Here is a 27,694-nt window from a genome sequence, read left to right on the forward strand (position 1 = left end):
CCCCATTGCGCCAGGCCATACACCCCCTCGTCTAGGTAAGGCATCATCTGTTGTTATTTAATTTCAAGGAGTCAGAGCGGCTCTCTTGAGCACCTAGGTCATATTAATCATAATTTAGATCTATTTCTAAAACAACCACCCAGCTCCCTGAGTTTTCACTCCTTGTTCATGGAACATCCCATAGATGGGCATGTCCCTTCTCCAAAAACATCTCTTTCTGTTCAAAACTGCTTTCTCCTCATCAGACTCGCTGCTCGGTGCCACCAAGAGACATGATCTCAAACCCTTGGATGTGAACATGGCATCTCTGCACTGAGAAAAGGATGAAATGCAGTACGGTTTTGCCCAAGTTTAACACGGTTTGGCTTCCCAGTTAACACCGCACCTGGATTTACGCCAGACTGAAGTTACAAAACGTGTAGACATTACTCACAAGAGGCAAGGCCAATGCTTTAAAATAACCTCAAAGTTACTGGCAGCACAAAGCCTATTTTTCCAACAAAAATGACTTTGTTAAACACACTTGTGTTACGTGAATTTAGAGACCATGCATGAAAGTCACAGAGGCCTCTCTCAAGTTTTGACTCCATGTTGAAATGCATTTCCCTTCCTCCTTTGGCTTCAGTACGTAGTTTCTCTTGTGACCTGGCTGGAAAATGTGTGGTTGCTGGAGATGCTGTTGGATTTCCTGGTGAAGGCCAGTCGTTTCTTCTTCTTCCTCCATGGCAGGCACAGGAGTGTGAGTGTAGAGAGGAAGATCTGTCGGAAGTTTGCAGACACCAGGTTGTAGAGGATGGGGTTGATTGCCGAACTGACGTAGAAGAGGACATTTGTCAGCATGTAGAAGTAGTGGTAGAAGTTGAAAAGGAAACTGCAAGGACAGATGAGAGGTAAAAATCTAAATAGAGTGTGGAGAACTGGAATAATTCAAAGTCACAAGGGTGATAAAAACATGAGCTAACCTTTCTCGGCTGGGGACATGAGCTTGCTGATGGTGTATGAGCCACCAGGAAAACATCTACGTTTCCAACTGGGACTGGCCAAATGTAGGTCAAATGCCCCTGCAAAGGTCTTCCCCAATCACTAGAGTTAGAAACTTATCTATGCCCTGGGTTGGGACATCCTATTCACCTCATGCATTCATTTTGTCTTTGAAAATTGCATTCTGGAAACTGAGAAGCCAGATGGAAATATGTTTCTGTGTCATGCATATACATTAACTTGACTTTTCTGGCTGCAGTTCTGGTCTACAGAGCCTGCAGAAGAGCCAAGACCCACGGAAATATGTTTCTGTGCCATGCGTATATATTAACTTGACTTGGTCTACAGAGCCTGCAGAAGAGCCAAGACCCACTAACAGATGCAGCTCCCTCGTCCCCCCGGCAGTGAGAGCTGCATCAGCTCATTCAGTGGGTCTCTGGGTTGGGATTTGTCTGTAATCTAGGGTAGCATTCTCTATTCTGGGGGCAAGCTGATGACAACATGAGTTTGAAACATATCCTGGCCATCACAATATAATGTTTTCAACTAGAATTGGTTGAAAAAATGCTTAATTTGGGGTTTGGTTTTTGGTTTTTTTTTGGAAATATCCTTCCTTGGGACAATCAAGATCAACAGCTCTAAGCTGGTAAAGCATTTATAAACAACATGGGTCTCATTTTCAGGAAGATGTTCCCCAGGATCATTTAACTCCGTGGAAATTGCAGACTTTTTTGTTAGCCTGAGCACTGTCTAACAAAAGATAAATAGACGTGTGCTGGAGTACATCACCAATCCCTCCATACCCCCTCAGTACTGCCAAGTACTGCATGGCCCCTCCAGCTCTTACAAGCAGAGTTTCTCTATGTAGTCGTGAAGAATTAATATAGCAAAATTTTCTCGTCTTCAGCGGCAGGCGCATGCATTTATAAATGAACATGTCAAGCTGCTGCGAGCTCTTGATTAGCTACCACACTGGTAGTTCACCATTCATAATATGCCTATAAAGTCTATGTTTTCCTAAAATCACTCATGGCTTTTAAAAGAAGAAGAAGAAAAAAAAAATATGTGAAGGCAACCAAAATGCATAAATTCACGCTAACTGCAGACAGACTTCTCTGCCCCTCTTGCTCAAAGCAAATGCAGTCGTTACATTATTGATCGCTGCTGTAAGTGCTTTTCATATGGGGAAGCAAACAAGAAACAACGGGTTGTCCCAGGATGTGCCTAGAGCTCTGGTTTTATCATTGAAGATAGGGTTTGATTTTTACTATGGATGGATGTAGAATCCCATTCAGTAGACTGCAAGATCATAAATTACTATTTTTTGTGCTTGGAGTTTATGAAATTTTAATGTCTCATAGTTGCTTAGTTGCTCTGCTTTTTGGTATTGTATTTTTTTTTTTTTTTCTTTTCTTGATCCTTGCAGGAAACAGACCTGGTCCCAGAGAGGAGAAGGGTGTAACACCATGGGACACATTTTTCAGTGAGCACATCTGATGGCGTCTCAGGCTACCTGGGTGTATATCCCCAGACACCATTTATCATGAATTGCCTATTTAAAATGAATAATGAGTTCCCTGCCTGCTTGGCTGAGGAACCCGGCCAGATGCAGCAGAAAGGCTGCACGGAGCTGCTTGTGTGCCCTTGCACATCTGTGAAGAGCGCGTGCGCATTCGGCGCAGGCATGCAATTATCCCTAAATTCTTTGAAAATTTGGATGTTTTCTAGCCAGTGGCAACTGCCAGTATTTAATTTTGATCCACTCCCTGCAAAACCTAGCAAACAACCTGCCCCAGACTCAGTCAGCAGCGCAGTTATTTCCCCACCTGGGGAATCTCTCCTATCACTAAGGAAATGCGGCGTCATGGAGCTAAATTGTGTGTTGACGGGAGCCGCTCCATCTTAGGGCTGGTGATCAATATCTCCGCCATGGAGACAGCAATCCACTTTGGATGTATAAACCCCCCTGTCCAAATGTCATTGCATCGAGGACGGCCAGAGGTGAGGATCTGTCACCGTTGTTAACGGGGGCACGCCTGTGGTCGCAGCCACGGAAGAAGGAGGGGCTGATGATGGATTTCAGTTCAAGCTAACGCTTCCTTCGCCCTCACCTGGGAGATTTTGATGATAAAACTCTTAATTTGGCTGCAAATCATGGTAAGAAATCCAAAAGAAAAAACCAAAACAACAGTTAGGATGTTGAGGCTTTAACCCCTTGCATGGAGAACGCCTTTGCTCCCAGATCCCCACCTCCATCCCCAAATCTGCTGGTAACCCAGCCACCCCAGCTCCAGCTTGACCCTGCACCCCATCCTGGCATGGGGGGAGCTCGTCCCCCAAGTCGTGACTCACTCTGTCCAGTGACTGGAGGGGACATAGCAGAACATGAGACGCCGTATGTGATAAGGGAGCCAACAGACCACGAAGGCAATCACCACAGCACCTGCAAGGTATGAAAAGAGCCCATTACTTTTCATGAGCAATTCTTCATCGGGGTGAAAAAAGGACCTGTCTGTGCAGTGTTCATCACTGTAAACTGTTTCCCTAAAGCCCCACTTTGTTCCTCTATTGCCATCGTGCAAAGAATAAATAACCCTGAGGGACAACCAGCCTGCAAATGTCGGTGAAAACAAGCATAATAGCAATAATAGAAAACAGCAATGAGCACAGGGGCGGTGATGTTAAGAGCAAAGGAAGATCCGATGCAGATAAAGGTGCCTCGTTCAGACATGGGCATAAACAGAACTGTGTTTGCATCTGCCCCTGCGTTGCACGCCCTTGTGGCACTGGGTCTTTTGTCCTGAGTACTTGCAGAGACACTTTGTGTGTGCTTTTCGTCCAGGTAGACAGGGAGCCAGGGCCGCTATAATAAAGGGTTGTCAGGCTCTGGAATGGGCTGCCCAGAGAGGTGGTCGAGTCCCCATCCCTGGAGGTATTTAAAAGCTGGGTAGATGAGGTGCTTAGGGACAGGGTTTAGTGGTGGGATGGCAGGGTTAGGTTAAAGGTTGGACTCGATGATCTCAAAGGTCTTTTCCAACCAAGGTGATTCTATGATTCTATGATTCTATCAATCCCATTAGTTTGTCCCACGGAGCCACGGGCCACAGCCCCCACGGTGATGGGGGTCACTAAGCAGCCTCAGGAGCTGCTTTCCGGTGGCAGGGCTCAGCCTCTTGTTCTACGTTTGTGCAATACCTGAGACAGTGATTACAAGAAGTTTGGGTCTGGACATTGCTGTAATAAAGATGATTAATTAAAGGGTAAGCAGAGAAAGACGCTATGTTTTTTTTCTCTTCCACGTTCCTGCCGAGGGACGTCAAACAGTGGAAAATAAAATGCAACAACTCTGAAGGTTAAAAATGCTGTTAGAGTGCGTTTGTCAATCTGGATTAAAAAATAGATATATCAGGCAATCAAAGGAAAGATTTGTTTCCTTTTGTAATATTCATTCCAACCTCCGTATGAAATGACAGGATTCTGGCAAAATCCTAGCAGGAAATAAAGAAATCTCAGTTAAAACATAACACAATAAAAGACAAGAAGAAAATCAAGGCTAAATAAAATAATTATGTTAATTTTTTATCCCAAATTTGCTCTACAGAGAATAAGGGCCGCATCGCTCTTGTCCTTTTTGTGACCTCTGAAGGACTCGGAAGCAGCAGAGCTCTCTTACAGAGCTACGCACCACCAGTGCGATGCGGATTTGGCACGTGGAGGCACAGTCTGCTTTTCCTTCTGCCTTGGGATTGAAAATATTTATGTGGGATATGTCCCAAACCCAGACACTGTCATCCCACAGGACTATGCCATAGCTCATAGAGGAGATATGCAGAAGATGTGTTCCACTTGAAAAACGTGGTCCGGGAGGAGCAAGTCTGGCCGTGGTTGCATCTCCCCATCATTGTTACTCAGCCAAGAGGCACAGGGGAGGTTTCAGTAATGTAGTGGGCAGGGAAGTGTCTGTGCCCTATTTTTGCAGGTGTCCTCATTAGCAGAGTCACTGCCTAATTTGTAGAGAAATTAAATCATTCCCCGTGTCTAGCTCCGTGCTCACAGCCTTACTTCAACCCCGTGTGCTATCTCTTTTCTTAAACACATAATTAACAACGGAGACAGTTACATTCTGTGAGCGTCAGCCTGCATGATGCGTGAGAGCTTCTTCCAGGAATGCACCAAAAGCCATTTATTCAATAAAGTTTCAGGCAGCTGAAGGGACATGTTTTGGAAAGAAGGCTAGAGGCTCTGTTTTTATACTTTTGTCCAAGAGAATTCATTATTTCAATCTGAATATTTTTTGGCTGCTATATGGTCATTGTGATGGCAGATATAAATCATCACTAGATGGCCTGCAGCTCTTCAGATGCCAGCAAGTGCATGAATTTGACTGGCGTCTGATCCTGCCTTGAGGAGCTTTGTTGGGACTTTGATGGGGACAGCCCAGAAATGACATGTGGCACAGGAGAAGTGGGGAGGTCCACCAGCAAGCTCGGAGGGAGCGCTGGGTGCCTGCCTTGCTCTTTCACATTTCTGGGCACCTACTTTTGGCCACCTCCAGAAATTAATTTCTCTGTTGGACGGACCTTTGGTTTGCCCTGCATGGAGCAGCCCACCCGTGACTCCCCAGGAGATCCCTCCCAGGGGCCGCAGGAGAAGCGATACTCTCCAGCCTCACCCCCTCCATCCATCAGCCCCGGGCCAACGGGAATGAGCCAACATAGCAGCTCCAGTCCATTCCCTTTCCCAGTGCCTGTACAGGATTAGCTGGGTTTTCAGGCTGTGAAAGCCGCTCCCTGAATGGCTCCCAACGCAAGTTCATTTGTGCACATGGTAATTTTTGCAGAAACCTCCATGCACTGGCACTTCCCAGCTGCTTGCCCCTGCACGCAGCTCTTCAAGAACAGCAGGATCTGGATTCTTTCTGCAGCCCATTTTAAGAGCCTCACACATCTGCCTGTTAAGTTTATCAACACGTTAAATGAAAGCGGTTTTCTCCTGGTAAGGGATCTCTGCTTCTGTTGCTCAGACAATTGCTGTGCCAAATAATGTGGAGGCAGGGATCTATAGCAGCAAAAAACACATATTGAGAGAAATACCTGCCTAACTTCAGCAAATGAAGAGTCAATTCTAACTAATCTGTAGTAATTCTGTAATATCACATGCAATCGCTCTGCAATTAAAGCTCTATTAAACACATAGCTAAGTGCATTGGAGACACTTATGGTCTGATTTTCAAATCCCAGCTGGGTAGCACGCTGTGCGGGTCTGTGCCACCAGCCTCTGCCATGCAGATTAGGAGACCCTGACCTGTATATGTCACCCTTAATCCGTATGTTTCAATTTTATCATACAAGGGATCAAGCAGATTTAGAGTGGCAATCCTGCCCTGTTGGGTCCCCTCCCCAGGGAAGAATCTGAAACACAGGAATGTGTTAACTTGCATCTAACACAGCATGAAAGTGCCCTTTTCTGCCCGGTACCTGGTGCCTTTTGCTGCCGTCTTGTGCCTCCCCAGGCACATGTTTATCAAAACAGATGAGCTGTAAAACAAATGATGGGCAAAGTGGCTGCCAAAATGATTTTTTATTATTGTTACTGGCTCCTAGGACTTGTTCTCCATCATCCTGAGGCTTCACACAGGGGTTTCTTTGGTGGTGTAAGATGGAGCAGGTCAGCCTGGTGGAGCTGAGCACTGCCTGGGGAAGGATTCAACCCAATGCACGGTGGGGGTGACTGTCCAGAATGGTGTTTGTGAGGTTGGAGATCTCCTGCCTCTATTTTTTTAACTAAAAATACACCAGACCCATCCATCACTTCTAATTGATTCAATGTGGTTTTAATAGGAGCAGAGCTGATCCATGAAATTCTGATATTTCCCACATTTGAGCAAGTGAGGTGCCAAACCTGCAAGCCTGGGGCTGGGGAGCAGAGAGGAGACCCGAGCAAGCTGACCCTGGCATGCCGGGGATGCTGGGGAATGATCCTTCCACTGAGCTGCATCTTCATTTCCCTTCTAAATCAAGCTCCCCATTTAAAAGTGTGTTAAAACCTGAATTATTGCATCCTGTGGCTTTCTATTTTGTCTTAAAATGGCTCAATGCTCTGTTTGAACTGCATCCCAAGGAAGAAGGGGAGAGAGGACGGAGAAGCAGCGGAGAGACGAGCCTGTGTTTGTTTATCGCGCAGGAAGTCCTGCAGAGGGAAACATCAATTTTGAGTGGCATCTTTTTCATTGTGCAAAAGAAGATTTAAACTGTGCCAGTCTTGATTTTCAGACTAAACTAGATGTGGAAGCAATCCTGGAAGTTAAATTATATTAGACGGCACTGAGTATTTTATTTTACCTTGTGTGTATCCTGTGGCTGAGGCTGGGAGACAGCCCTTCGCCAGGGACAACATCTTGAAAAACTCACGTTGGGTTAACGTGAGCACGGGGCAATGTATCACGTGTAACCAGTCCCTGGTGGGTGCTTGGTGGCCAGCTCGGCTGAGTGTGGGAGCCACATGCAGGAGGGATTTTCAGCCCCCCCGTCCCTCTTTGGGGCCATCAGAGCCTTGGTGTGACTCAGAGCCCTGGGACAGCGATGGGTAATGAGCTCTGCTGCCAACTCACATGGGACCCGGGGGATCTGCTGCAGTGCAAAGCACTTGGATGGTGTCTTCCACCTCGCTTTAGCTCTTCCATCCCGTCCGGGTTTGTGCTGAGTCACAGCCCTGCAGCTGTGGGGTGGCCCTCGGCGAGGGTATCCCTCTGTCCTTTCTCTCCAGGAGAGGGAGAAAAGAGATGCTGCTCCCTCTTCTAGCCACCTCCACTGTTGCTAAGGCCTCCAGAGAATCTCAGCTCCATCATTCCTTTATAACTATGAATGTTCATATTATTTTGGCCAATTTATTTCTTTTTCTCTGCATTTCAAGGGGAGCAGAAGCGCATACAGCTGGGGAATAGCGTGCTGTAATTTCTGAGCAAAGGCAGGAGCTGTTTGGGTAGGTACTGACCCATCTGAACAACATCTCTCAGCCATTTCTGCATTTCAGCTCATCAGCGGCCGTGTGTCTCCGACGCTGCCCAAGGAATGCACGCTCCAGCTGGTACAGAATAACGTATACGACAGTGTTATGGGGCTCACGTCAGGGATTTGCGTTAATGCTGATCTCTGGAGAAACAGTCCTTGTGTATTCAAAGCTCTTGGGTTTTATATACTTACTTAGTCGACGCCATCGCAAGAGAATCTTTCCCAAAGGGGAGCAAGAGTCACCGTGCCGTTTGATATGAGAGATGGCAAAAGCTGGGCCAAGCATAGATGTAGCTGGCACTGCCGAGTTAAACCTCGAGGCGCTGTTTATATTAACGCAATGCTCTACCTGACAGGTCCTAGGCAATATTTATACCAGTGGGCCCCGAACTAGGGATTATGGCAGCTGCAAGGGTGGGTATGAGCCTAGGAAAATTAAAACTGCTTATGCTGGTATTTGGGTCAACAGGCTGCAGGAGAAAGGATTTCCATAAAAGTCAGTAACAACCAACGAAGATTGGGGACCACCAGTATGCACCAGTAGTACTCAGGAGAGCAAAGAAGGAGAAACTGGGAACAGCAATGGGCCTGGGGAGCCCTCAGCTCCTTTAGACAGCCCTGAAAACTGGCAGCGTTTGCTGGATACGATCCCCCTGCGCTCTTGCACATGTTACTGAGCAGTGTAAACATTCAATTTGACTCCTTAATTTCCATTCCCAGCAGCCAGAATTCTGCTGTTTATCTCTCTGTATAATTTTCCTTCTTTTTTTTCCTACTGGGGGAGGATTGTCTCTTTTTGTGTCTCTTTTGGGGATTATGAGGTAGAAGATGCTATCTTGCTTGAAAGGAGCCATGCACCCCTAAATGCTTCTTTATTAATGGCAGTGAGAGAGCAGAGTGAATAGAAAAACCTTTTGGCATGCAAACCCAACGTATTTTACTCAGTCTATATTCTCCAGTCCTGATGTTCAATGGCATCAGCTGACAGATTTGAGAATGGATGCGAATCCCTGCCCCTGCTCACACCGGCAATTAAATTGTCCACTGGCACCGGTTTTGTCCGTAAGGAGCGAGGCAGAAAATGAAGGTTAAAGCTAGGCCAAGAACAGGCTCCCACAAGCAGCACGTCACTGCTGACCCAGTGCAAACAGGGGTCTCTTCCCCAGTTTCCTTCTAAGGTAATTATTTTTTTTTGGAAATAAAGAAGAAGTTGCTCATTCCATTTAAATGTCATTCATGGCATTCTCCCTGGGGATGTCTAGGTGTTTGGAGGAGAAGGGAGAAGAAAGAAAGAAAATTTCCTCTTTGAAGGATAGATAAGGGCTCCTGTCTTCTCACTGAGTTCAAGGCTTTTTCTGTTCGGTAGGATCAGGTATAGCCCGAACTGGCATCCTCTGCAGCCCCTTTCTTCTTTCCCCTCCAGTTCTGAGGTTCAGGTGTCCTTTGTTCCTCCCAGACCAGTTTCTGAGACCCCACCTGGAGTACTGTGTCCAGTTCTGGGCTCCCTGGTTCAAGAAAGATGAGGAACTCCTAGAGAGAGTCCAGAGGAGAGCAACAAGGATGATAAAGGGACTGGAGCATCTCCCTTAGGAGGAAAGGCTGAGGGAGCTGGGCTTGTTCAGCCTGAAGAAGAGAAGGCTGAGAGGGGACCTCATCAACACATACAAATATCTTAAGGGTGGATGTCACGAGGACAGAGCCAGACTCTTCTCAGTGGTGCCCAGCAATGGACACAAACGGAAACAGAAAAGGTTTCAGTTGAATTTGAGGAAGAACTTCTTTACTCTGAGGGTGACAGAGCCCTGGCGCAGCCTGCCTGGGGGGGCTGTGGAGTCTCCTTCTCTGGAGATGTTCAAACCCTGCCTGGATGAAGTCCTGTGTAACATGCTCTGGGTGACCCTGCTTGAGCTTGGATTGGGTGATCTCCCGAGGTCCCTTCCAACCCTTGCGATTCTGTGATTCTGCCCTCCAGGGGAACCTTGGGGCTGTACTTACTGCATGCTTCTGCAGCGACTAAGGCCCTGGCCAGACCTTATGTTTAAAAACGCATCAGTTTGCTTTTTAAACACTCATGTGGACAGGGTTTAACAGCTGGAAAATCTGCTTGCTGGGCTTGACCAGCCCTAGGGTTGTCTTCAGAGATGCAGCCACAAGAGCCTGACTCCCAGTAGAAATGCCTGAGCTGCCAGGCCAGCGAAGAAGGGAGAGGAGAAAAAGTCTCCCTGTCCCGAGAGGCACAGCCCTGGTCCCTTTCTGCTCCTTGGAAGGTATTTATAGAGCGCTCCAATACTGCTCTTTTTATGTCACTTGGCAGGCTCTAAAGTAAACTTACGTGTACAAACATCTCTGGGAAATATATACAACTGTTATATAGCTAATTTATCCTCTCAAACTGCAGTGTGACGCTTCAGCTGTTAAACTCAGCTTCCACTCACACTTAACGCTGCAGAGGTTTTGCTGAGCTCCACTTGGAGTTGCTCAGATGTTGTACTAGGGATACAAATGGCCATGAATTCAGTTCCTTTCTTGCCCATTCTTTTCCAAGAAATGATTCGTGTACAAAACTCATTTCCTTAGAATATAGGAATTACGAAATACAACCGTTTAAGGAGCAGATTTTCAGACTGGTGCTCTTCTGGGTGTCGTGGCTGGAAAGCATTTGCTGTTTGCTGTTCCTGTTTGCAGGATGGTTACACTAAATCTCATAGCAATATTCTCCTCCCGAAATGGATGGCTCAGACTCGGAACATCGGTGAGGAGAAATGGACAGACTCTTCAAAATGCTTATTCAGAAGAGGAATTATTAATGCACAAATTAATGAAATGTAGTCTGCATGGATACTTCATTAACGCTTGGCCTTTGTCTGGTATTTGTTGAAGAAACGCAGAGACCCCGAAATCAAAATTTAAAAATTCTTAGGCGTTCAGTAAAAAAAATAGGGTTTGACTTCATCTCCTAAAAAGCATCTTACTGATGCCAGGTGCGGGAGACCGAAGGATATTCTTTTAATTGGCTAAATCTCTCTAAGTGCTTTATAATTGCTTTCACTAAGCAGCTTCTGTAAGGGAGCAAATGCTACCTGGAACGGATCACAATTTAATAGGCTTAGCCAACGTCCACCCGGGGACAGGCAAAGCCTCCCCTCGATGGCCAGCGGTTTGTCCCAACTTTGTTATCAGAGCTGAGCTGTGCCGTGCAAGAACTCCCTCCTTCCATCCGCAGCAGGAGCTGGTCTGAGCGGCACCCCGGGGGGTGTTGAGGGCTCCTCGGAGGAGAACGGGCTGCGGGGCCGGTGCACTGATGGGGACAATTAGTCCCTGTCACAAACCTGTCCCTTTTCGAGAAGACATTTTGGCCAAACCAGACTTTCAGCTTGAGCCAAGCTTAAATATGCCTTCATTTTTGAGCAGCTGTTTGGAAACATGAGGCTAAGACGGGGAAGGTTTATATTGCTTCTCCGTGTCTGGATACGGCACACGATGGTCTGGGCAGGGTACGTGAGGTTTTACCTGCTGAAGGCTGCGTATTCTGAAGAATGAGTGTGTGTGTGTGTGTGTGTGTGTGTGTGTGTGTAAGGTTTATTTAGGATGTTATCAAATGATTGGCATATCAGGCTATGCAATCAGAGAATATTCACCCTTCTGTGAAGCATCACACAGCGCCCAAGAGACTCGGCTTCCCAGCACTACAACATAGCCAAGGGATAATAACAAAAATTGGAGGTGGTTTATAATTGGAGAAATGGAGGGAATATTGGAAGGAGGGTATGAAATCTCTTGGCAGGAGGTATTTTTAGTGGCAGCACTGGTGCAGACTGTTGCCCTGTTATCCACACAAAAGATCTGGGAAACTGCCAGCACCTCAAGCTTGCTGAATTTGGATCCTCACACCTGGTGAACGCTGACAGCAGAGAGGGAATTACAATCAGAAATCACTCACTTAATGAATTAACGAGCTGGCTCCCGGGCAGCAGGGCCGACACGTTCCTTGATCCTGATCTACCTAATTATTTTATACATGACCACAGTCAGACAGAGCCAAGAAAATACATGAATGCTACCAAAGAGGAGGAAAATGATGTTGTGGATGATTTGAAGGAAGCTGTTAGCCTGACCACTCTTTGCTCCCATTTCAATGTAAATAAATACGTAATTTCAGTAGATCTGGAGGAAGGAAGGAAGGTGTTTCCTGCTCTGATCTCAGCCAACGGCTCCGCACACCATGAACTGCAAAATTTTCTTTTCTGAGCACTGGTTTTATACGTTCTGAAACCCTTCACCCTTAAAACAAAATCAGGCCTTCTGTACTTCAAGCCAAAGTTCACTTTTGGAAACGGAAAATGCTTTGACCCCCATGAAGCTCTGATTTTGTGCCAACAGTTTTATTAACATGGACAAGTGTCATTTTTCTTTTCCCATCCTCTTCCATAAACTAGCCTGGACTGCGTACATGGTTTTGGCTTCCATGGATCCCAGGATAAATCACGTGCGCCCTTGTTTATTTTTTGCTACTTTTCAGACAGCTCAGAGCTCTGGTTTATTAAAAAAAAAAAAAAAAAGTTGGGAGGAACGGGTGACAAAAGTCAACGTGAATCAAGCACCTCCAGTAATCAAGTGTGTCTGAAAAATGAAAGGAAGCAGGATTTCACTCACACTCACTGGATAAAAAAAGCCTTTCTGCGTGATGTGGTGAATCAGAGACGAAGCTGACGGTGGATTTGTTATTTGCTGGATCTTCTCCAGTCCAGAAAAGGGGCAAGCGGCCACTCGCTCATCGCCTTCCCAGCAGGGAAGGGGGCTCAGTCCTGCTGCCGGGCTGGCACTGCAGAGGTGCCCGTAAAATCTGCGCATCGCTGCCCACGGGGCCCCACGGGGCCACGTCTGACCCACTTTTACACCATTTCAGCCTCCAGACCAACGCCCTCGCTTTTGCTAACTTTTCTCAGCTTTTGCAGTACGTAACAAAAGCAAAAATTTGCCTGGAGAAGAAGAAGAGAATTAAGCCTAGTGTTTGGAGAAAGACAGGATTTGAATGCCTCAGAGGACATGTGGACCTGTTGGTGAGGGATGCTTTTCCACCACCACCGAGCAATGCCCAGGGAGCCACAGGTGTAAATCTAGGTGTCTCTATTATTATTCATGAAGACCTCTCTCCTCTTGACAATAAAGGAGTACACAATACTAAAAGGAGAGAGGGAGGTGTGAGATGTTGTAGTGCAAGTGAGAAAAGGCAGCTTCTCACTTAATGGCAGCAGGTAGAGGCGTTGAGAAACAGAAAAAGATAGCGGGGAACCGAGGACTTGCGTGGCCCCGTCCTTGCAGGCGCAGTGCCGAAGCACGGCTCACTTCTTATCCCCAGGTGGGTGGTGGTTAACCGGGGCGCAGGGACAGTAAATAACCACAGCCTGACAAGGTAACGATGGGGAATTTAACATCTTCTGGGGTTTTCTCTCCTTTTTCTCAGTAGACATTTCCCAGCACGGTGTTCGAACCCAGGGTGCTCACGGTGGCTTGCCTATGGCATGGGCATGGCATGCTGCGTGGGATGGATCCCTCGTGATAAATGGCTGGAAAAAACTCAGGGAGGTTCTCGGTGCCTTCTCGAGGGATTTCTTTCCTTGTTGAAAATGTGGCCTTGGCCAAAGCACTTCAGCTACCAAGAGCTTTGCCATGAAAAGCACCGGTCAGAAAGCTCTCTGCTAACAAACTGTCACTGTTGATCATGCATGAGGACTGACAGTTTATAACCAGCACCAGCATACTTCATTAGATTTCTTTGGGTACTATTTTTTAAGAGCCTTTGCTTTATCACCTGTCAGCTTAAGCTACCAGATTCTTTGGTCTTTTCCTGAGCTTATTTAATTAAGCCATCCAGTATTTTGCAGTACAGGTCAATTCCTGGGTGCAGGATCTTTTATTTAACCTCTGTCTGAACCAAAGCTCGGCAGAAGAAGAAAAGGAATAAAGCGATATATTCAAGGCTTAAGCTGCTGTTGACCAAGTCATTAAAATGCTGGGCTAGTTTGCTTTCTCAGGGAGTGTGAGTGAGCAGGTCTGGTCTTTAGCTCTACATATCAACAAGCGAAGGCAAAAGAAAAGGATTATTTGTGATTACCCTAAATGTGGTTGTTTGGAAGGATTAAAAAATATAAATGAATCCCTTTCTGTCTTCATCTATGGAGGTGAAAGTTCTGTCTGGCTTCTCCATGAAGTTACGAACACCCACCTGAGCAGTTCATGAATGGCCGTGTGTGCTCGCAGCTCTCGGTGTTGTCTGAGACATCGCATGTGCAGACACGAACCCCTTATTGCATGGGAAATATGGATGAAGGTATTTTCCAGAAGAGCGCTTGGGAATTTGTCTACAATATGTTTAGACAGCCAGCCCTCAAAGGGCTGCAAAACTTAGTTACAATCATATAAGCAGCAGCATTTTTTTTTTTTAAATTTCTGCTGCATAGTAATTTGGCTTGGGCAAAAAATGTCTTTTTAAAATTTTTTTAATATCTTGTAATTAGCTGGGTCAGAATCTGGAGAATATTGGGTGCAATACCTGGTGGGAGAAGATAAAATGCAACTTGCAGAAGGGTGCACACGTGTCCCTGGGGAGCTCTGCTGAGCTTGCAGTGAGACATTAGGCCCCTGGGAAAGGCAATAAATTGGAGTCACCTTACCCTGGAGCTGCCCAGGACTTGAGGAGACGGGAGAAGAACAGGGGAATTCTCTCACTGTAGACAACGCAGCGATTGCCCCTGCCACCATCTTGCTTCAGGTTATCAAGTGTGCAGTGATTGAGTGATTTCTGGGCTATTATAAAACAGCGGCTGTATGGGATTATACGAGTTTTGCTACCAAACCAGTGTTGCTATTATCAGAGTTTTAAAGAGGAGAAAAATTAGGAAGAGCCTGAACTGATCCAAAGTATTTTGGTTTTAATCTGGGTCATTTGGCCATATTTTTTTTTTCTAACGGAGAAAGGAAAATGGAAACCTGAATTAAAGCTGTGACTGACTGCGAGAAACTCTTTTCTCCTACATCTTCAGGAGAAATCTGGTTTTTCCCACACCTCTAATGAAACAGAGAACACCTTCAGAGCAGCTCCTGCTTTTACCCTGTGAGCAGGGGAAGGAAACCACCACTGGGTTTCCAAAGCCTCTGCTTGTAACAACTGAGAGGAATTTGCACACCTGATTTACCATGGGCAACGCCAGCAGTGCCCCCCACCCTGCACTCTGCGTCCCCTCCAGCTCATCTGCTCAAACCCAATCCCACAAATCGAGTTTGGTTTTAAAACTACATCAGTCCCCGTCACAATCAGAGCCTAAAACCAGCACCAGCTGAAAGGTGTTCAGGCTGGAGCTGGCCAGAAATAGAAAAAGAAAGAGGAAAACTTGATGTTGCCAAGTTGTTTCTATTTCACAGAACAGGAAATCTATTTTTTTCTTAAATTTGAAATTTTTCATTGATCAGCTTCTCCCCCATTGACCACAATTAATTAACACTCAGGTATCTCCTTAGCTTCCTTTCTCTATATGATTCTTTTTAATCCTTTAAGGGAAGATTAGGACTCAGAAAAGTGACACTGGGAGAAAAAGAAAATAGTGGAAAAGAGATGGTAAAATTCCTTAGAAAACTCTTGGTGACTCATCAAGAAATAGATGAAGAAGGAAAGAGACCAAGAGAACAAACAAATTTATTTTCAAAAGTTTGGGGCTTTGAGACAAGAATTGGACAATTTTGGCAAATGTCAAAGCATTTGGGGGCAATTTGAATTTCCAAAAAGAGATAATTTTAATTTAAAATATGTTTGGGGTGAAAGCGTTTACCAATTTCAACCTATCACTCTTCAAATCATATTTACTTAGACACCTCTAGCCAGTTCCATGCCAACATATTAAGGGGTGATGGCTTTAAACTGAAGCAGGATAGGTTTAGACTGGATCTAAGGAAGAAATTCTTTACAACGAGGGTGGTGAAACACTGGAATGGGTTGCCCAGATTGGTGATGGAGGCCCCATCCCTGGGAACATTCAAGGCCAGGTTGGACGGGGCTGTGAGCAACCTGATCTGGTTAAAGGTGTCCCTGGGTGACCTCTAGGGGTCCATTCCAACCCAAACCATTCTATGATTCTGTGATTCTATGGTATGTGAGTACTTACGCAGGACCCTCACACCGTGCTTCAAGGCTTGCACGCGGCTGGGCTCCATGGACATGCTGAGCATCGTCTGCTGCCCGCCGATGGTGCAGACCTGGTTTTCCTGGGCAGCCTGCTTGAACATGACCATCAGCTGGTTGGCAATGATGGTGTTGAGCACAGAAATGACGACCATGGGGAACACGAAGGAGATGAAAGTGTTGACCTGTGGGGGAGAGATATGGCACGGTCAAGGGATGAGAAGGGTCAGTGGAGCAGGAGGTTGTGTTTTATTTCTCACAGCAACAGAGAAAGAGCTGGCAGCGGCAGTCTTTCCTCCTCTTACTCTGCTGGCGTTGGCTTTCGAAGGCTTATTGCACAGAGGGAAAACTCAAACAGCACTGACATACATCCATTCACGTGGGCCAACACTCAAAAAGGCAAATCCATTCACATCCAGTGATGCTGTCGTCCCGTTTTCAGTGCAGTTCATTGCCAGAAATGGCTCCAGTGAAACACGCCATTGATCTTTTCATCTCGCGAACAGCAGGATGCCTCTTAGCTTTCATTGTGCCTAGCGTAACTTCTAAATAACAGCACGTTATTGCATTTTTTCTTTATTATGAGCACTCCTTGGGATCTCTTTAACTTTCTTTTTTGTGTTCTGTCCTTTCTTTGTAGATTTAATGACAGCCTTTTGTTATCTCATAATCAATTTATCCAATAAACCCTGTGCCCTAAAGGATTAAAATTGATCGGAATAAACAAGTGGAAGTTGTAATGTTTTTAGTGCAAATTATTTGATTACTACAGTTCTGATAAAATTAAATGGAGGATCAAATTAAGCAGTGATTGAATCAAGTGGAAGTCACTGTTTGTGCCAAATAAAAGCAGGAAGGCTTTGTGAGTGCCTTCTGCACCGTCTAGAAACCCCGCTGGAGCCGAGCTCCACAAACGGCAGCCCAGGGGAAGGGAGGCACGAGCAGGATTTGCCCACACGTTTGTGGCAAGGCTGCCGTGGTGGGGCCGTGAGCTGCTGGCTGCCGGTGACACTCGGCCTCTCCGCTGTACGGCTCGGGAGGAGGCTCAGCCCATCACTGAGATGAGCGTGGGACAAATCGAAAGCCCCTTCAAGTTTTAAAATTCCAAAATCTTAACAAGAACTAAACCGTGCACTCCAAATCACTGTGGAAGCAATTTTATCAGAAGTGATAAAATGACAAAAAGATACAACTCCTAAAGCCAATAGGGGACTTTGCCCTGCGAGAGGGTTACAAGATGTGCTAAATTCCTCCCCCAATAGCCACATCTTGTACCTCAGTGCTCTAAAATACAGAAGCAACCCTGCACCCCAAGCCAACCCCATGTCCTTCTGCAGACGGCAAAACCAGGAAAGCCTTATCTACAAATGAGTGCAGCGTCTGCTCGGATCAAGACATCTCCTCTCCACCCACCCCCATCACCTCGGTGTACAAGCACTGGCTGCACACCCAGCATCTAGTGGAGCTGTGTGATCTCTTTGCTCTGTAGGGATTCAGAAATGCCAGAGATGAACGGAAAGATGGAGAAAGAATCCAACCACACCCCCAGGATACTACAGGGGATCCATAAAAGAAAGAACTAAGAAGCACATAAGCATATGGGGAGCAGGTGCCCTGGCAATCAGAGGCACTTAAGCTTCTTTGTTCATAAATTTGAGAAAGAAGCAGCGAAGACAGGCAGACCTGTTGTTGCCAAAGTTTTCTTTAGCTGGATCAAATCATCTCTCATTTATGTGGGTAATAATAACAGTGCTCCTCTGCGGACGGAGGAAATTCCTAGATATATCCCACCATCACAAGCTGTTAATGGCCTCTTTTGTTAAATATATAGCAGTTTTCTAAGCTTCTAAGAGATCATGCATCTCACAGCCTCTTGCGTATCAAGAAGAGTTATCCTTTGGAGTCACCTCAAGTTGCAAAGAAAAGATCATTAAGCAGCAGGGACCAAGTTCTCAGCTGGTACAAAATGTCATGGCTTTACTGAGAGAGTGGTTTGTGCTCGTAAAGGACCTGCTTCATTTCTTTAACCTTCACTGGTTACGCTGGGCTGCTTTGGTGCACATGGGTGAAATGACTTGCTCAGAGTTACCGGGTCAGACTAAGGAATGAGCCCCGTAATTCCCCACTCCTATTTCTATGGCTTTAGCTGCTGAATGTCCTTCTTTCCTACTGCTGAACAACGTTTGCACATCAGCAAAAGGGAATGCTGAACTCTGGAAATGCTTCACTCTGTCTCCTTAACTTCAGAGTTTATTGGCTTTCATGCTTAGGGCCAGGGTTTAGTGGTGGGATGGCAGGGTTAGGGGAACGGTTGGGCTTGATGATCTTAAAGGGCTTTTCCAACCTAAACGATTCTGTGATTCAAAACCTCTGCCCTAATGCTTAATGTAATTATGCAGAACTCAAAAAATCTTTTATGAGCTTCCTTTAAAGTCTTGAGTCATTCCATAATTGTATTGTGAAGTCTTTAAAGAGCTTGGGAAATTGTCTAGAATAGCCTTGACCTTCCCCTCTATAATAGTTATGGTAAAAGTGTGAAAATTGCATGCTTTCTACGAAAGGCTGTATTTAAAGATTTTTTCCACATCTTGATTTGTACCAAAACTCCCATATAGTTAAAAAAAAAAAAAAAATCAATATTTTCCCCAGAGGCAGAAGGTTTTAATTTGTGAAAAGAATTATTTGCAAATACAAACTCTCAAGGACAATAAAAGCTAGAAAAGCTAATCTCCGTCCTGCAAACCCTTGGTGTTCAGTGTTCTTTCCAGGGAGCCACTTGCGGGTTGTGCGAGCCCGGACCCCAGTGCCCTGTGCACGTCAGTGTGGTCGCACTTCATTTCCAGGTGACTTTGCACACTGCTGAGCTGATGCCTCAAACACTTTTTCAAAGCCAGTGGAAAATTTCCCACCTGCTTCAAGAGATGCTGGTCTGGGATCCCAGGACTTCACATTCAAAGGTCTTCAGGAGGAGGAAGGCTTGTGTAGGTGTTTAATGGGATTTTTTACAGCACCAAAACACCTAATATCAGTGGGACTCAAGTGGCTACAGCTGCCAGTGAACATCTATGGGGGCCTTTGGGTCCTTATATACCTTTACAGATTGCTCTGGCCTCAGGAAGGAGGATTTAGACAGCGTCCAGGTTAATTTTTGACCTGAAAGTCTTGGGCTTTATGTTGGCTCACCATGGCAAGGACACCTTATGTGATACTGAATCTAAACAATCTCTGTACTCCGGGTTGTTTGGATGCACAAGCGGCCTGGCCTGGCCATATCGCTGTGATCACCAAGCATGGTTCAGTCGGATTCTCCTCCCCATTAAAACCCACCAGATCAGAGGTTTCCGCTCAGCACCGTGACGGGCAGTGACATGCAGCCGAAACACAAAGCCGCGTGTGGATAAGCTTAGCACTGGCTGCTCTCTAGTTTAAAAAAACACCACCACAAATCCTGTGACTGTGTGCTAAATCCTCATTAAAAAAAAAAAAAAAAAAAAAAAAAAGAAAAGAAAAGAGCAAATCCAATACTCCAATGTTTGCCACTGGCAGGAGGGAATGAAACACTAACCCACTTCCATGCTGCTCTCGCTCCCGGAATCAGTGCAGTCCTAAAAGCCATTCAAACACCAGGCTGGCAGCATCTGTGGGATGGGATTAGTCCTCAGGACCAAATCGTTTGCTGTCTCGTACAGAACAACAGCCTTCCCTTCCAGCACTGCCTGAGCAGCAACACTCAGAGACCCGGATCACTCTGCATGGGACAGTGACGATGTGGATGCCCTCTGAGGGTGAGCTCCCAGCAGAAATCTCTGCCTAGACCCTGTCCCACGAAGGCGTGCCTGCGATGTCTGATCGCTCGAGGGATGCAAAGACATGGCAGAGACATCCGCTCTGACTCAGCCAGTGCTCAGAGGTACAACGCCTGCACGGTCCCCAGGGTGGTGACGCTGACCTTCCCAGCCCCACCGCAGTGGCCATGCTCAGCCCAGGCACCAGCTTTCCCTAACACTCTAATGATGAAGCACTTTTCATCCCAGCTTCCTCTTAGCCCTCTATTGCCAAAGATGATTTTAATTCCAGCCAAAACATGAAGCCTTAAAACTACGCAGAGTTTTGCAGGACACAGAAAACAGAGACAGGGCTTGATAAGCTCATGAGAAGACAAATGGAAATTTATGGAAATTAAGTCACAATTCTGGAAGGGAAAAAATGCAGTTATTGACCTCTCTTGGTCAGCTCAACAAAAATCAGACTTGGCGTGAGACTGGAGGACTGGGCATTATGTGAGTTTTCTTCTTCCTTCCAAACAGGAGTGTGGAAGAGACACAGGGGAAGGGACCAGAAAAATCAAGTGACACAAAAGCAGAAGCCAGTTCTGGGGTTTGTGACTCTTCCTAAATCTTTTTGTGTGGAAAACTGCTCCCCTGGCTCTGCTGAGCTTCATGCTGACGTGAGTTGCTCTTGCCAAGACATCCTTCAAATTATTTTGCTGCCGTGGTTTCCCTGGGTTACCACTAAAACCAGACGTCGGCTCGCTTGCTGCGGTGATGGAGAAGATGAGGATACAACTTCACGTGGGGACTCCCCACAGGGCTTAAATGAGTCCTGTAAACCAGAAGTTCTGCAAAGGTTTATTCTCCTGTGCTCTATGGTGACTTCTGGAGGAACACGGACGGAGAGGCCACCTTGGAAGAAGATGGTTTTTCCAGGCTTTTGTCTTATATGCATCTGAAGAGGAGGAGGGGAAATGTTACATGTTACGGGCATTTACAGGTGACCTTCGCTCCCAGCAAAGCTCGATCGCCTGAGCCACCTACAGCTGACACTTCCCATGGTCCATCAGCACATGGCTTTGGAGGGGTGCAGAACAGTTAATGAGTATTTGTGGACACTTCACGAGGTCTTGGTGCACTTAAGTGGTTAAAAGCAGAAAATTAAGCTACAGGCTCTTCCTGAAGATACAGTCACAAGTTCAACACCTCCACTGAAAGTATTTATAATAAAAAAGCCAAGAACCAGGACTATTCATAATATTTTCATTGAAAGAGTTTTGATGAGAATATGTTCCTTTAGCAAGATCATAAAAGGTTTTTGAACTCGCGCCTTGTGTTTTCCCACAAGCTGGCCTTTTTTCTAAATAAGTAAATGAAGTCCCACGAAGCAAATGAAGCGTGAAATGCTGGTCGCAGCAGTGGCGCGGCACGGGGCACCGCACCGGTGCGTCCCACGAAGCCGCAGTTGGGATCCCCTGCCAGCAGGAGCGAGACACCCAGAGCAGACGTGGGGGGTCGCTGAGATTTAGGGGCAATTTTAGCTCTGGGTTATGACAGTGGGTTTGTGGCAGAGACCAGAGATGTTCCCTTGTTGCCTGATAAATGAGGTGATGGCAGAGCCGAGTTCTCGGTCTCTGCCAGTGCCACATCTCCAGAGCCACGGCCCCTTCCAGCAGTGAGCTGGGATGCCCAGAGCACTTTTTCCCCCTTCCTCTTCAGGGGTGTGGGAAGGACCATTAAAACAGAGAGAAGAAATGTGGACACTGGTGGGCTGGTAAAACCTCACCTGGACTGACTAAGCTTCTCTCATACTTCAGATCCCTGCGGCCAGCTGGAAAATCCTATGAAACCACTGTCTGCCTTATCTCATTGCGGAGACTCCCCTCGGGTCCAGCCACCCCTTGAGGGCATGCCAGGGGAAGTGGTTGAGAAGCCCAAAAGGAGCTGAAAAGTATCTCAGGAGGAGATCTGTCTTGGCAGTTTTCCTGGAGGTGATGATGGAGAGGACTGGGGATCCAGGGCATCATTTGATTCGTGGTTTTGAGCAAATAAATTGAAGCACGGAGCTGGGATTTAACAATCTACCACATTCTGGTTCCTCTCTTTTCCAATGGAAATGAAGAGTAAATTATCCCCCCCCCTGGCTCTGGAGGCAGTATTGTTAGCATATGTCACTCAGAAAAGCACATTCTGCTACATCAACATTCGGCTGCCAAAAAATCTTATTTGACTAAATGTACTTTACAAAATTACCAGTTATCTCACTCAGTGGCCAGGATTAGCATTTTTTTAACCACCCAGTTGATAATTTCAGCCTTTAATAAGCACGGTGCCGCATTCCTGGATACAGCGACCTGTGGAAGACAAAGCAGGAAGGGGAAAAGCACACGGCTGGCACGCCAAAAGGAGCGTTTGGCAACGGCACCCGTGTTTGATGTTCACAGGATGCATCTGATGAAAAATCCAAAGGCGCTTTTTTTTTTCCCCCCCAGTAAATAAATTACCATCTAATTAAACGCCATCTTTGCATAGCTTTCCAGATTTTCATGCCAAGTATGTAGCGGTTATCAGCCGAATGCCATTCCTTAGATACAAAGCATTTGTAAGTGATGGAAGAAATAGCAACTGCTTTTGTAGCCAGTACCTGGTACAGGGAGGAATGTGGAAGCCAAAAAACCTGCAGCCTAGGAAGGGAATTCAGCCTTTCTGGAAATTTTTGAGGAATTTTATTAATTTCGGAGTGTATTAGCACTAGATTCTAGCCAAAAATCTTTCCAATCTTTCCCCTCTCTGATCATTCATTTCATAAATATCTAAGTTAAATCTGCAGATTCAAGAAGGAAGTTTAAAGTGCATGGAGGTGAGAGAACAAACCGAGGCATCCGAAATGCTGGAGTGGGTACCCAACACTAGTGGGGACCTGTACTGCAGGATACAGGCACCGTCCTTATCTCGGATAAGTGCATCCTGGTGTGGGAATGCAAATCCTGGATAAACAGGAATAGGGCCAAGCCCTGAAGCCTGTGTGTGGATCTGGAGCTCTAACAGCATACTTGAGCAGGAGCTCGATCTTCACACAGTGCTGGTTTTAACTCAGGCAGGTTTGCCTGTCACCTCTTAGTTCTGGTGGCTGCTATCGCAAGCGGCCCTGGCAGCGTGATACGGTGCGACACAGCCATCACCCTCGGATGGAGGCTGTCTGGTGGTGTGGATGGGTGGCGCTCGGTGCCCCGTGTGGGTTCACTTGGCAGCCGCACGCGGGTACGGTCGGATCCTGCATCCCGGCAGGGTCCCCTCGCACCCCCAGGCAGCGCGACACAAACCGCGCAGCCTTGGGACTTCGCCAGTGGGGCGAGATGACCCTTCCCTTGCCTCGTAACCAGGAACGGTACATACATATCTGATGGAGATCCAGGTGATGGGACATTAGATCCCATCATTAACCTAATGAATAACCAAAAAATAGACACCAAAACCCAATTAATATTTTCTCTTTAAAACATTCTGAGAAATAACCACAAAAGCCTCTGGCTGTTATCACACCGTAAGCCCTCTACCTCTTCTATCCAGCTATAGGTGGGTATGGATTCCATACATCTCAGCCAGTTACAGAGTGTGAATTGCCCTAACCTCATCCCAAAGAGCTCCCCTGTTCGCCTCTGGGAGCTGTAAGTGTGGACCAGAGAGATTAAGAAGCCCCAGTGAGGCCTTTTCAAAAGTGTTAAATATCAAACCCAGACATTTTAAACAAAGGTTACGGTGATGTGAGACGTTGCTCACAGGCACAGGTATCTGATGTCAAAATGTTACCATCAGCTACGAAGTACAGAAGCAAACCTTGACGCGAGGGCACAGCCGTGCGGGGACAGGGGAACGGATGGCAGCCACGAGCAGCTGAAGCTCTGGGAGCCGGGGCAGTGATGCGGATGTGAGCCCCATCCAAGCACGGAGACGAGCAGGACATCAAACTTGTGTCACTCAGGGGAAAAGAAAACAAAGAAAAGCCTCAAAAGCAGGCGCATCTTGCCCAATCCACCTCTGTTTAAATAACTCAGCGGGTTTTGCTGACCTCAGCTGGCATGGGCTGCAGGAGCTCAAATTGGCCAAACCTGTGTATTTTAGACCTCTGCAGGAGTCCCAGTTTTCCTCTTGTTTTGGATAGGGTCTGGGAATGGGGGTCTGCAGGAACTGTTGCTTAGGTGAAGAAAGAGAGCACACAAGTCTGAAGGTAAATTATCAGATGGATCTGATGGATGCTCCGAGTAACCGGACTAGGTCCTGTCCCCATGATGCCACTGCCCTGCAGCCATTAATGTCAACGAGACTGGTACTCAGTTAATTGCATGCAAAGGACATGTGAGTCTCTGTTACTGACACATCCATTTACTGGCTTTATTCATGGAAGGAAACCCTCTCAAAAGACAACTCAGATGATAACGCAAAAGCCTTGTGCATGAGCTCTGGCTGCTTGCTTCTATTAAGATGTTTCAGGTTTTGTACTGGTAGATATTTATATCAGCAGAAAGCGCGCGCTACTACAAGGTTTGTGGTGACCGCACGCCCTGTTTGAGGCTTGTGCTGCACTTTGAGGTCTACACAGTGCAAGTTCCTGCAACCTACTGCGAATCAGGACTTGTTCAGTGCAATGTGGCAACGTGCAGGAACCACGGAACGTGCAGTGGTCCTCCCCTCTCTCTGTGGGGGCCGGATGCCTCCAGTGTTGCCTCCAACTGGCTAACGGTGGGCATGGACTCTTCCAAAGGGCTTAATTTAGCTTTAGCACTGAGGATCTGCTTAAACTCTGTTTTCATTTGCATTTTGTGTTTGCTCCAGAGTAGTGATGTTTTCCTGGTACCATGCCTTCTCTCTTTAGATCTGTGGCCATCATGAGAGAATGACCAGGCAGTATGGATTAAGATATTAAGAATAATAAACATGTAACATTTTCAAGCCTGTGTGTGGTCCCACACTGATGAACTATAATGGGAATGCAGAGCAGCTAATGAACTTGAGAAGTGAAGTTAATCACATACTCTGCAGGAGTTAATCAGATACAGAACAGATGGAAATAAATTGCATACTTACAAAAAAAATCCATCATATCTCTATGGCAAAAACATTCCACCAACTTTCCCATTCATAAATCTCCCTCCATGGAGAAATCATTTGTTCATAAAAAACAACATCTGATGCAGAACAACTTAAATGGGTCTCTTGCTCATGATGGGTTGGCAGAGATGTCAGAGCAGAGAGTGATGCACAGTTGCAATCCTGTGGCCTAAAGTGCTTTCAGATTTATCACAAGGAATAGCAAAAAGGTATGATTCATGCTTAAGTGTTTGATATAAAGCTTATTATTCCTAATTGTACACAAGGGTAATACCTAAGTATCGAACTCCCTAGGGACCTCAGAGCTCTTCATTACCTTGCTAAATGCCAGAAACCCACCTTCGTTTTAACTATTCATAAAACAAAACATCCTCCTCTCCTGACCTGTGGGACACCAGTCTCAAACCTGAACGGTTCTTCTGATTCCAGCTCCCAAAGAGAGATAAAAGCTGTGAAATCCAGGAAATCCTGGAACTAATGGACTGGATAATGGGCAAATGGGAAAGCTTTAAGGTTTGCCACTGCGTGTTGCAGAATGCCTTGTTGTACATCATGGAAATCCAGCTTTATCACTTGATAAAACTGAAGGATAAAAGAATGTTTATTTAGAAAAATGAAAGAGTAAAACTGTTACCAAAAAAACCCGACCCCAAACAAAAAACCCCTCAAACCCCCACTAGGATTATGCCTGATGAAGGTGATGTAGATGGGTTTGGGGGACTTGTACATCTCACTTGAGTTAATCCAGGGCCTCCTGCCAGCAATTTAAGAGGGATATGCAGAAGCTAAAATTGAAGGGTTTTGGCCCAGGATGGTTGCTGCCTCCCCGTTACCTGGTGAGGGAGGAAGGAAGAAGTGACAGAGATCCTCCATCACATCATCATTAACCTGAAAGCTTCAAATCCTCTCCCCTTCCTCCTTCAGGAAAGCTTCCTTCTTTGTTTCCTGAGATTGCATACATTGAGCTACAAGGTAAATTAATTAATTTTACCCAGTTTTTCTTGCAAGCAAGTGTAATATCAATTTGCATGCTGCCAGTCTCCTGGCCTCAGCTTTGCTCCTCAGCTCTCGTTTATCCACAGCACTATTTAGGGCAATATTTTTGGTTGAACAAAAACTCAGTGAATAATGTTCTTGATTTTCCCTTTGAACATGCAGGTCTTTGTTGCTATTTCCCCCTCACCCTCCCCAGCAGCAGAATTCTACTGAAGGGGAAATAATACTTCAGCTTCAAATGACAGGTCGGAAATATGCTTTAAATAATTTACCAGTGCAGTTGGATTTCACCTCTCGCTATCTGCTGGTATTTTGGTTCCTACTTGTTTTCACCAAAGGGATATTGCCCATCACCTATCACAATATATTTTGTTTTCTCCAGTTCTGCTGCTTGTCAGCCCTCTAAATAATTTAATAAATGTTCATACAGTGCCTAATGCTCCTGACATCTGAGTAATCCTAATCCAGATTTTGCAGTTATTATGTGTCTAGCCTCTTGCCTCTCTTCTTTTCTGCCCTGCATTGCAGAAGCCGCGGGGGCTCACGTGATGGACATTCATCCAAAGAAAGTGCCTCCGTGGCTTGGTGCTTCCCCTGGTGCAGGCTGATGCTCTCTGTTGAGGGTAGCTAATGATGTCCTTGTCAAAACCAAGAAAATCATCCTCTTTCCTATGCTCTTAGCCAGGACTGCAAATGCTCAGCACATCTGACACTCCTGCTCCCGCTGCGTGGGTTTTGCAGCCTGGGACGGGTGCAGGGGTGGCAGCTACCGCAGCCTTAATGAGAGCGCAGACTACACATATGTCTTAGGGGTGTATCACCACGCAAGTAAATCACAGCAGCTGATTTCGCAAGCTGATACCCGGATCCTTGCTTCTCTAACATCTGCTTGTTATTCCATACTTCTTCAATCCGTGCTTGGGATAGTTGTTGTCATGAATGAGACTATTGTGCTTGGCTATTCTCCCACAGAGCGTGTCAAAAAACCAAATCAAACCGTGGTGACAGTCAATTATCTCCTAACTTTTCTTGTTCTGTTAATATTGAGTCATTTCAGCCCTGATAATCAAAACGATGCCATTTGCCTACGTGGGCATGAAGTCACTTACAGGGAGCAGACCAGCGTGGGGATTTCTAGTTAATGTTTTAGGGGTAAAATAAAGCAAAAGGCGTAAGCATGGGAGGATAATAAGCAAAGAATTCTAACTGCGAAGAGCAGTAAACAGTTAAATCAAGTGGTGCTCGCTTGCTTTCTTCCCACACTCTCTTGGCAATGTATGGTAGATGGATCACGACAGAAGAATGTGGCTCTGTTCTGCTCACGTGGTGACTATCAAACTTCAGTTCTACCCTGGGCACGTGGCAACACCGCAGCCAAGCACGGCCGTGCAGGAGCAGGGTGCTGGACTCCCCTCTGCCGCCGGTGGCCAGGCTGGGTCTGGGAAGGGGGATCCCACGCCGGGGTGTGCAAAGCAGCAGGGACCCCCCCCACTCCTGCTCTTCGTGGGGGAGAAATGGGGATGCAGCCAGCAGCTGGGTGACAGGCGAGCACATACTCATTAGAGCAAGAGTGCAGGGTAATTAATAAATCAGCTCCATCCCCCAGGACGATACTGAAGATTTAAGATAAGAGACTTTGCGATAAACCAAGC

At 46.3% G+C, this 27,694-nt stretch overlaps 1 protein-coding gene across 1 annotated transcript in view; it reads right to left on the reverse strand.

Annotated features, from left to right (window-relative positions):
- Positions 1-621: 621 nt before the first annotated feature.
- NTSR1 (neurotensin receptor 1) overlaps positions 622-27,694 on the reverse strand; it is a gene marked incomplete at its 5' end in the record, with an annotated part of 59,892 nt that continues 32,819 nt past the window's right edge. The window contains 3 exons of the mRNA XM_009643700.2: positions 622-871; positions 3,334-3,424; positions 16,151-16,352. Coding sequence (XP_009641995.2) covers positions 622-871; positions 3,334-3,424; positions 16,151-16,352 — 543 coding nt within the window. The remainder of the gene's footprint in view (positions 872-3,333; positions 3,425-16,150; positions 16,353-27,694) is intronic.

Source organism: Egretta garzetta, unplaced genomic scaffold, assembly GCF_000687185.1.
Source record: "Egretta garzetta isolate BGI_Z169 unplaced genomic scaffold, ASM68718v1 scaffold158, whole genome shotgun sequence".
Classification (NCBI taxonomy): domain Eukaryota; kingdom Metazoa; phylum Chordata; class Aves; order Pelecaniformes; family Ardeidae; genus Egretta; species Egretta garzetta.